We start from the raw sequence: 11,516 nt of genomic DNA, 5'->3' as shown, positions 1-11,516 counted from the left end.
CATTTATTCATCCACAGATCGTAATTTTGACACGAACCAGAGAACTATCGATCTCCTATTTAGCACCCAGAGGTATTATTTGTTAGGGAATCATGAAGGACTTTATGACTTGACAGATTTAACTGCACTAGCCACCATCTACTACACGGGGAGACTTCGACCAGCTGGATTCGAACTCCTGCCCTCACGATCGGGAGTTAAGTGCCTTACCAAGCAGGTTATCTCGAGCCCCAAAAGAGACTCTGAAAAGACTCGATACCATTAGGGTGAAAACACTATAGTTAAGTAGTTATTTATTTTATGTTGAGTATTTTAAAGCCATATGAAAATGGGAGTCTTATTTTTTCACGATTTTTATTTCTTATTTTCGTAAACAATCATGAATGAGATCAATTACTTATTAGGACAATCATAGAGGACATTTATTCTGTCGATGTCACTCTTACTGAGCCTTTTTTTGACGTATGGCTCAACCAGCTGTATACCACTTTGCTTTGCTATCATGGTCTTGGATTCATAGTCTTTTGAAAATGCTTTCTCTCCGTACAACATGAGGGAGTCATAATCGAAGCTGTTAATCAATCTCTCTTGACTAGGTTGCAGTTTTTTGAACTGATTTTCAAATTCTGAAGGAAAAAACAGTGCAATATCACTTGCAGAAAAAGAAATTATAAATATACTTGATTAAATTTAAGGCATTTAGTTCAAAACTTAATTCACTCTTGTTTCAGAAAACTTACAGGTGACGAATATTAAAGGTTCTATTATCTCTCCCCCTTTAATATATAGTTTTAGAATTCTTATAAAAAATTAATTCTGCAGGTCGAAATATTCAAGTGAATAAAAAAAAATCCCTATCAAACACTTGTTTCTTTTTATCTTAAATATTAACCCATTGGCGCACAATTTTTATTAGAAATATTTTTAATACTTTATGCATTATTTTGTATTAATTTAGATTAAAATGAACCAAAAATATTATATTTAGCATTTTAATAATTTATAGTTATGAAATACATCATAAGACACTGGTGACTTTTTCTGCATTAAAGGTAAAATCTTCCCTACTCGACTTACTTCCAAACAATAATTTTTCTCTTATTTGTGGTTATTCAAATCTAAGAGAAACAGTTATTCGTCCTTAAAATTTCGCTAACTTACCGAACTAATAATTGATAAATTTTTGAATATGAATGAAGGGAGAAAAAAATTTCTAACTACTTTATTTTAGATTTTGCATTTTAGTCCAAATATGATTCCGATAATATAGCAGATTCTTTAAGTAACTATTAGACTGGTTTTTTGTAATTAAAAAAAAAAACGAAATATATTTTTGTTCGTTATTAGAACGCCAGTAAAAAAATATGAAAGAGATGTGCCAACTACTTCGATTTTAAAACTTATCTTTCTTTCAGCTTAAAAAATTAAGAATTTTAGGGGATGTAAATTAATACCCTTGGCGTACATTTGTTAATTTTTAAAATTTTAATTGAATGCTTCCTGCTCCTGAAAATTTTCAAAAGTTCGTTTTTCTTAGAATCTGCTTTCTTGGACATTTCCCCTTCTCTTGATCTTCGATAATTAATTGATATTAATTTTAATAAGAAGGAGATTGTTCAGCTAATATGTGTCTTACCATCCATAATGTTATCCCAAACTATAGTGAGGTAGTCGTCTCTGTCTGATCTGTTCTGTTCATGAGTAAATCCAATTGCGTGGTTCAACTCATGAATGATGGTTCCCAAATGGTAACAACCGTTCCCTAAGGATAGTGGTTGCGCTCCTCCAGTTCGACCCCAATGGGAATAGCACCTGCAGATCAAATGAAATGTGCAGCATTCTTTTGTGAAAAGTAATGGGTATTAAGGTTTCGAAATACAGTTCAAACTTTTTTTCCTGAGTAAATAAAGTGCATTTTTTCTAAACTAAACAAATATTTTATTAAAAGTATTTGTTATTCTCATTCATTATTCGTCATTTATATCACTGATTTACAGAACATACAATTTAAAAGTAAAAAAAAAATTTTTAACAATACAAACCTGTTTTGGGTGCTCAACTTAACATTACATTTTGTTTTTCTGAGCAAAAAACTGGAATACTTAGGAAGTTAAAATTACTCAGGTGGATTGATAAATGTACAGAAATTAGGATGAAATAAAAAAATAATATTCAATAATTTGTTCTAGAATTATCAGCTGTTATACTTGTTGGAGAAAATGAAATACGGGTTGCTCTACAGGCAGGATGCTCTACAGGCGGGTTGCTCTACATTTTGCTTTCCTGCGCAAGAACTAGAATACTTAGGAAGTTAAAATTACTCAGGTGGATAGATAAATGTACAGAAATTAGGATGAATAAAACAATAATATTCAATAATTTGTTCTAGAATTAGCAGCTTCTATACTTGTTGGAGAAAATAAAATACGGGTTGCTCTACAGGCAGGATGATCTACAGGCGGGTTGCTCTACATTTTGTTTTCCTTCGCAAGAACTAGAATACTTAGGAAATTAAAATTACAAAGGTGGATAGATAAATGTACAGAAATTAGGGTGAAATAAAACAATAATATTCAATAATTTGTTCTGGAATTAGCAGCTGCTATACTTGTTGGAGAAAATAAAATACGGGTTGCTCTACAGGCGGGTTACTCTACATTTTGCTTTCCTGCGCAAGAACTAGAATACTTAGGAAATTAAAATTACTTAGGTGGATAGATAAATGTACAGAAATTAGGATGAAATGAAAAATTAATATTCAATAATTTGTTCTAGAATTATAAGTTGCTATTCTTGTTGTAGAAAATAAAATACTTGTAGCTCTACAGGCAGGAATGCGGCTAAAGAGATAAAATTTGATATGCTGAAATGGCTATACTTTTTATGAACTAAGGATAGGCTTTTTTTTCCGTTCAAAATTGCAATTAGCCGGAAAGTTATTGTAGTATTATTGCAATAAGTATTTATTGCACATAGAGTTTTTCTGCGATAAGATTTAATACGCAAAGTCTATTACACTTAGAAGCTTTAAGTTACGAAAAGATATGTTGTACAGAAAGTACAGGGAGTATGACGGGAGAAAAAAAGAAGTTTTGGTAGTTCGTTGGAGAATTATTAACTGATAAAGTTGCATTAAAAAATACTACGCTTGGTCGATCGTTAGCCCGCTTAAATGCAATTACGGAGCTACAATTACATGTGCTGAAAAGGCTATTTTTATTTATGAATTTAAAGCGAATTTTGCTTTGAAATTAGCAAGTAAAAGTACTAATTTGTGATTTTCTTCAACTTTTTTGCTTTAAATTTTGATTAATTATCCATTTTTTAGAAAACTTTTTCTCCAGCTCTCTGGGAAAAAGGTTTTCCACAACAATGGATAAATAATCAAAATTTAAAGCAAAAATGGTGAGAGAGTAAGAGAGAGAGGGAGGGATAAATGGTCAAAATTTGAATCAAAAAAGTTAAGGGAGAGCGAGATGGGTGGATAAATAATCAAAATTTAAAGCAAAAATGGTGAGAGAGAGAGAGAGAAAGAGATAAATGGATAAATAGTTAAAATTTAAAGCAAAAAAGTTGAGAGAGACAGATTCTGACTAACTAAAAAGTATACTTATTTATTGTTACACATTTTTTCGTTTCTTTCACTTTTACTCAACTTTGGAAATATCTTGCAATATATTTGGTAGAATTTTTGAATTACGATGTTACGCAATAGTACAAAAACTATTTCAATTTTGTAACAAATCTGCTTCATTAATTATGTCATATCGCTGATAATACTAATCTCAAAAAAAATACAAGTATTTACCCATTTCCAGAGAAAATGTTAATGTAGTCAGATTCTTTTGTTTGTTTTACAAAAGTAATGCATGTTTTAGATTCAATATTCTTCATTGCTTGCGAAATCGTAATATTTTCGTAAAGCGTATCTAAAATAAAATTCACCAATAATTATAAAATTCACTTAAAATAGCTGGAAATTTATTTGTTATTAAAAGTTATTAAAATTACTTATATTAAAATAGTATTACTTATACTAATATATACATGTAAAGACTTGCTGATTTCGGTGAATAGCTGGTCCACCTTTTTAAGTAAGTAGAATTTCGAGTATTTCAAAATTTAAAATCGCATAATTTAAACTCAAGACAATATGTAACTATGACAAACTAATATTGCTTAAGTGAGAATGGATTAAAGTTTTGCCTCTTACATGGCATAATGGTAAATTTGTTATTTAAAGTATTTATTACAACATATGCTTACGTAATAAAATATGATCATTATCTTTACGACGCCTTCAAAAAATCAAATTAGTAACTTCGTTAAAATTAAACTGTGCATTTATTTGCTATCATTAATTATGTGAGCCGGTTAAGAAAAGAGTTTTTTTGCCGAAAATTAACGTACTCTTATAAATTTCTTTAAATTAAAAAATGCACTAATCTAAAAGTAAACAAGACATTTTATAGCCACAAATAAACTCTGAAAAAAAATTTAGCCTAATGGCTCTGCTCAAGAACTAGAAAGCAGCACAAGTAAATAAGAATTTGCGCTAAAAAGTGGATGAATAGCCCAAGGAACCCAAAATATTTTATTAAAAAAATAGAAGCAGAAGGAACCACGAGGAAAAAAATTAAATATCCTTAAATCGCGCCAAACTCATAGTTTAAGTGCAGAAGTAAAGTGTGCAAGTACGTAAATAACTACCACTACAAATATTAGATACGAATTCAATAGTATATAATGCCTGTAAACTTAGCTCAATCTTGAGGTGCCTTTTTATAGATGATGGTTGACACTGTCGATAACTGCATTCCCCTATTGGTGACCCGGGCGTGATACGAACTCGCCAACATCGCTGGATAGTCCACATCTAACAGTTGATTTGCTCACCAAATATCGCTCAAAAATCTAGTGAAGTACATATAATTCCTTCGGCCAATAAATAAAGGAAATAAATAATGGACGAAAAAAATAAATAAACAGCATAAGTCAACTAATGGTATTCGTTCATCGAATTCCATCAGAGATAAAATTGTGGAAGTAGAGTAATGTGGCGTAACTACCAGTACAAATATCTAATACTAATTCATTGGTATATAAGACATGAAGAACTATTTTCCTTATGAGGTGCCTTTTGATAGATAAAGGTTGGCAAAGTGGATGATTATTATCACTTACTACAGAGAAATATGCACGATAGCACAAGTTATTGAAGAAATAGTCTGTTTCACCGTCAGTGGTATTATTAAACAAAAATATACTTATTCTTATTTGTCCAAACGGCATTTCAATTTCAGGACTTTTAAATATTTTAATGCTAACAATTAATAATAATAGTCAATTGTTCACATATTTCTTGATCACGAGTTAATAAATACTCTAACTATATGTTATCCTTTAAATGAAAATATCATAAATAAAAAAAAATCAGTACTTATCTGTTATTGGTTCCACGAAGACAAGTTCAAAAGTAAGTTGAGTGGGGATAGTAGTTATGGACTATGCCAACCTTCATCTATCAAAAGATACCCCCAAGTTAACATATCTTGTATACTAGTGAATTACTGTTTAATAATGGTAGTGATAGTTACGCCACAATACACCCCAACAGAATTTTATCATGGATGGAATTCGATGAACGGATACAACTAGTTGCCGTATTTGCGAAAGACCAGGGAACGCTCACCGAATTTTGAGTTTTTGTCGTGAGAGCTGCATTAAGTTCACATTTGTGGGAGTAGTCTCGTGTGTGCAGGATCTTGTTGAGTGTAATTGAGCTTGGGAGGCTAATAACGCAGTCACAAATAGCAAGTCAACTGCTCAACATGGACCATACATCGAAGTGGGCGTTAATTTGGATGTAGGCGAGTCAGCCATGTGGGGAGATAATTATCAGCAATGTCAACCTTTATTAATAAAAAGAACACCCAGATTGAATCGATTTAGCATGTTTTATATACTAGTTACTTTTTAATAATCGTAGTACCTACTACAAAATAATGTTTAATACTACTGTTCAATAATCGTAGGGGAAGTTACGCCACACCAGATTCTGATGAACGCAGGTCACCGGCTATCCAATAATACGTGCATCGAATATTGCGGACATTATACAGAACGATAATTATCGAACACTGCGAATGTTGCTAAATTTTATTTGGGTGCAATATTAAGAATAATCGGTAAAATATTGCGATATAGATTGGAAATTGCATCGAGTGCTAAAATTTGTACTCACTTGGTCCTTATAGCGGATAAAAAGAAGATGAAAGGTTGCTTGTAAACAGCAGGTCACCCCAAGCTTAGATAAATTATATATTTAAATACACACATTTAAGACGGTTTAGATCCTGGGTCTTAAGAAAAGAAAAAATCTTCCATGGATCAAACCCACTCTAATTACCAACTAAACGTACCAAATAGGGTGCCTTGGGATATTCATCCACTTTTAGATGCACCTGGATAATTTTTTTTTAAATTTTTTTCCGCTGTATAAATTTACTACTTCAATTACTCTTATTTGGCACAGTTTTTATTATTATTTTTTTTAATTTTAAGGCAATAATTTCGTCATCATTTTAAAATTGATTCAAACGCTTTGTTTATTTTTTTTTAAATATTTAAGCTATAGCAAAAGTGGCACTAGACATAGTATATATTTCGGACATTTACCAAAGGTCTAGATATACTAGGTCTGGTTAAGTGTCATTGCCCGGTATATCCTACACTGATGTTTTTTTAAGGTCAAGTGCCATTGCCCGGTATACATTTGCTCGGTATACCCTACACTAATGCTTTTTTAAGGTTCAGTGCCACTGCCCGGTATACATTTGCCCGATACTCCAAGCACTGATGTTTTTTAAGGTCAAATGCCACTGCCCGGTATACATTTGCTCGGTATACCCTACACTGATGTTTTTTTAAGGTCAAGTGCCACTGCCCGGTTTACATTTGCCCGATACTCCAAGCACTGATGTTTTTTAAGGTCAAATGCCACTGCCCGGTATACATTTGCCCGGTATACCCTACACTGATGTTTTTTTAAGGTCAAGTGCCACTGCCCGGTATACATTTGCCCGATACTCCAAGCACTGATGTTTTGTTCTAATCTATCGTCAGTAAGTATTAAAATATCGAATAAATGTAATTATATCCACGAATGAATTAATATCAAATCGGATATAATAAATATTTCAGACATTCACCAAAGTGACTAATTTGATTGTCAACATTCACCAATGAAAGTCAACAACCACCGATTTCGGCCATTAACAGTAACATGCACATCATTTACATAATACATCAGGACGATTATTTCATACTTTTGCCTAAATAGCATCCGGCATTTCAAAAAATAAAAAACAATTGGTTTTGTTGGCGATGATCTCGTAAGGCGATGAAGAATCATGCATAGTACAGGTAAAGAAGATATTAACCTCGAAGGAAAAGTGGATGAATAGCCCAAGGAACCAAATCTGGTGTTCCCCCTTCTCGAGTTATTAACAAACATACATCTAGACAAATTTTCGCTTTTATACATATAGAGTTGTTACCAATTATAAAATTTCATTAAATTTCCTGTAAAATATTATGATAAAAATACTTACATAATACAGGGTCGATTCTGTAAGGAATGATACCTTGTGGCCATAGCATTCTTTTTAAAGGAACTCCATTTCTATCCTGATGATTGAGAAATAAGCTTAAAATTATTCTAATTGTTGCTATATTCAAAAAGTAATAGAGTATAGCTATTTTCAAAGATAAAAAATAGTTTTAAAAAAAAAATATATATATATATATATATATATATATATATATATATATATATATATATATATATATATATATATATATATATATATATATATATATATATATATATATATATATATATATATATATATATATATATATATATCAAGGCTCGTAAAATAGCCCGTTCCCCCGTCCTCGGCGGTCAAATTTTCCCCGCGGACAACGAATTTCTCGAATCCGACGACCGCGCGGACGACCATTTTCCCGTTAATGTTCGTGATGCATTTTCAATTTTTGTTATATTACAAGAGTCTGTCGCCTCACTTCTAAAATGACTCTCTAATCTAGAAATACAGCAACATACTGCGCATGGTGGAATTGATGTTTTCTCTGACTGGGAGTACCGCAGCGGTTGAAAGGGGCTTTTCAGCAATGCACTTACAAAAAACACATTACGTACTGGTCTTAAGCAAGAAGCGTTAAACGCAATTATAAACTTCTACCTAAATGGAAAACACCTTTCAGATTTCTGTGCAGAAACCTATGTAAATCATTGGCTTAATTGTGGAACTGGCAAACGTCATATTTGATTCATTTAAAAAACGCAGTACCCTCAGATAAATTGACATTCCAGATAACTTGATCTTTGTCACTTAAAATATCTCTTAAAAGAAATAGATACTAGGTTACTATTAGTAACCTAGTATTTATTTTATTACTGTAATATGTAATCCTAGTATTTGTAATCCCAGTAACTACTAATTCATTGTGCAATTTATATAAATGTTTATAATAAATAAAAGAAGATTATATTTTTATTTATTATTTAGAAGCTACGGGTTAACTTCAAAGGAGGACGGGTACACTGTTGGACAAGCCGTCCTCGGGGACGGGTAAAATTTCTAAGTTTAGAGCCCTGATATATATATATATATATATATATATATATATATATATATATATATATATATATATATATATATATATATATATATATATATATATATATATATATATATATATATATATATATATATATATATATATATATATATATATATATATATATATATATATACCCGTCCCCGAGGACGGCTTGTCCAACAGTGTACCCGTCCTCCTTTGAAGTTAACCCGTAGCTTCTAAATAATAAATAAAAATATAATCTTCTTTTATTTATTATGTATATACTTTGTATACTTATAGTCCTTCATCAGTTTTGTTCATTAAAATAATCCGCCATTAAATTGAACGCAACACTATATATGTGTAACAATAAATTTAATAAAATAAACAGAGTCTAAGCACTAATGCTGCAATTTTAATGACGACTGGGTACTTTTCCATTGAAGGTGGCTATTAAAAATCCCCAAATGATTGTGAACAAATTCGTGACCAAAAAGGCAACCCTTCACCTGAAAGGTCAGTATGAGAAATGCCGTGGTCAATTTCACTTAACTTAAAAAATATCAGTGTTGGGTTGTTGTGCACCGGACAAACGTATACCGAGCAGTGGTACTGAACCTTGAAAAACATCAGTTTAATGAAACTTAGCAATGGCAATCACATCCCTTGATTAACCATAGAATCAAAAAACATAAACAATGCTTATTGTTTTCTTTAAATATTATTTGTGGTGTTTAATTTGGCGAAAACATTTAACCATCGCAAACGGAATCCTTTAACGGAAGAGTACCCAAAATTGATGTGAACTACAAGTTTATTTAACGTGTACGGTGTACTAGTTTATTTATTTATTGTTACACCTATGTAGAATTGTGTGCTCATTAGATTCAGGGACTTATAAGACCTTTTCAAGTTACGAGAACATATAGCACACCAAGACAAAGACACATCCAAGGATGCGGTGTGATTTGAACTCCCTACCTTCTGGGTAGACATCTGGAGGAACCGCTCGGTTAAAGATGTCCTTGTGTAGTGTCTGATATCAACGAAAATAATAGGTTGTTAATCATTTGATTAAATATTGTTCTTTAATAGCAAAATTAAAGAAAGCAGTATTTTGCTCTCGTCCTGGAAAATTATTTTATCGTTGTAGTTCATTTGCGTCGCACTAGAGCTGCACAATTGGCTATTGGCGACTGTCTGGGAAACATTCCTAAGGATGATCCGAAGACATGCCATCCCGATTTTGGCCCTCTGCAGAGAGAATGGCACCCCCGCTTCGGTACCCTGATGACCTGCACGCGAAGTCGAGCACTTTACAGCAGAACAGTTTAACGAAAACCAATACCGCACATCCTCGGTCCCTTCGCAGACTGATCCAAGTGGTCACCCACCCGCACACTGACCGCAACCAGTGATGCTTGACTTCGGAGATCTGCTGGGAACCGTGTCTTAACGATCAGTCCACTACCGGACGAAAAATTATTTTATACATTCAGTTTTTATTCATTATTTTCTAAATGTAATGACGTATTTATAGAATAAAGTAAATTAAAAGAATGCTTACTAAAATATACTACTTACGAAAATATTTTCAACACCAGCAATGTCACCTTGAAACAGATCGGGGTTTTCCATCGGGTGTAGGAGGTGACCCCCTTTAAAAATGTAAAGAAATAAAAAAATTCATGGGAATCGAAACAACAACATACATTGTGACAATTTTTTTAAGCAATTTACTAAAATTTAAAAGTGTTCAAAAGAATTTTTTTTAGTTCATTTAATTATAATTTAAGTTTATTTTTAAAGTAAACTGAAACAGTAAACTAAACTTCTTTGACTAACACAATCATTTTAGAAATGAAACTAACACTTTTGAATTGTTTTTATTCCGTTTACTCTTGATAGTGTGTAAATTTGAAATAATAAATCAGAATTTCGTGATACACAGAAAGTCAATAATATTCGTCACGATTAAAAAAATATGACTATCAAAGCAACATATTTTTTAATAAAATTAGCTGAATATTTTTAAAATATTTTATATAAATATTTAATACTGTATTTATTAGTTTTGAATAAATGTTGTTTTTATTTTTTTAGCATGTGTTATTTAAATTCCTTTTAACAAGTGTTATTTAAATATTTATGAACATATAGTACTTAAATATTTTTGACGTATGTTTTTAAATCTTTCTGAATACAGGTTATTTAAATATTTTTGACGTATGTAAATTGCAAATTTTTAGCATAGGTTATTTTAATATTTTTGATAATAATTTAGTTAAACAATTGTGAACTTGAGTTATTAAAATATTTTTGACCTATGTTGTTTAAATATTTCAACGCATGTTATTTATTTTTATAAGGTGATTTCCGTATTTCTAATAATTGGATGACATTATAATTTTTTTTAATTTATTTGTTTTTAAAACAAAGGAAATTATATATGTAGGAAACTTACATGCTAAACCGAGTAGACATAAGAATATACAAATCTTCATGATAGATGGTGCTTTCTTTACTCCTAGGAAGCAGGTACCAACTTTTTTTTTAAAAATTTCTACCTTTTTTTAAATTTTCAATTATTTATTATCTCTCAAATATGAGAGCCAGCAGCTGTTTCATTTGTTTTTATCCTTTTGACGTAGAATTTGCTTTGAATATATTTTTCATACTTTTTACATTATTTTGTATCAATTTAGGTCAAAGATACGGGAAAAGTATTATATTTAGCATTTTAATAATTTGTGCTTATGAAATGCCACATGAAACACTGTTATCATTTTTTGAGTTAAAGATAAAATTTTCCAAACAGGGCTCACTTCCAAATTTCAAATTTGTAG

The 11,516-nt window shown here is 31.1% G+C and overlaps 1 protein-coding gene across 1 annotated transcript; it reads right to left on the bottom strand.

The window, feature by feature from the left end:
• Positions 1 to 343: 343 nt before the first annotated feature.
• LOC107441052 (astacin-like metalloprotease toxin 5) lies at positions 344 to 11,290 on the bottom strand. The gene is made up of 6 exons (XM_016054187.5): positions 11,135 to 11,290; positions 10,255 to 10,328; positions 7,614 to 7,689; positions 3,809 to 3,929; positions 1,637 to 1,812; positions 344 to 626 (listed from the first exon to the last, which is right to left on the bottom strand). The coding sequence occupies exons 1-6, from the start codon at positions 11,172 to 11,174 to the stop codon at positions 394 to 396; spliced, it is 720 nt and encodes a 239-aa protein (XP_015909673.1). The 5' UTR covers positions 11,175 to 11,290; the 3' UTR covers positions 344 to 393.
• Positions 11,291 to 11,516: the final 226 nt, after the last annotated feature.

This window comes from Parasteatoda tepidariorum, chromosome 6 (genome assembly GCF_982258835.1).
Source record: "Parasteatoda tepidariorum strain Cologne lab strain chromosome 6, Ptep-v5.0, whole genome shotgun sequence".
NCBI classification, from domain to species: Eukaryota; Metazoa; Arthropoda; class Arachnida; order Araneae; family Theridiidae; genus Parasteatoda; species Parasteatoda tepidariorum.
This window is presented reverse-complemented; position numbering and strand designations above follow the sequence as displayed.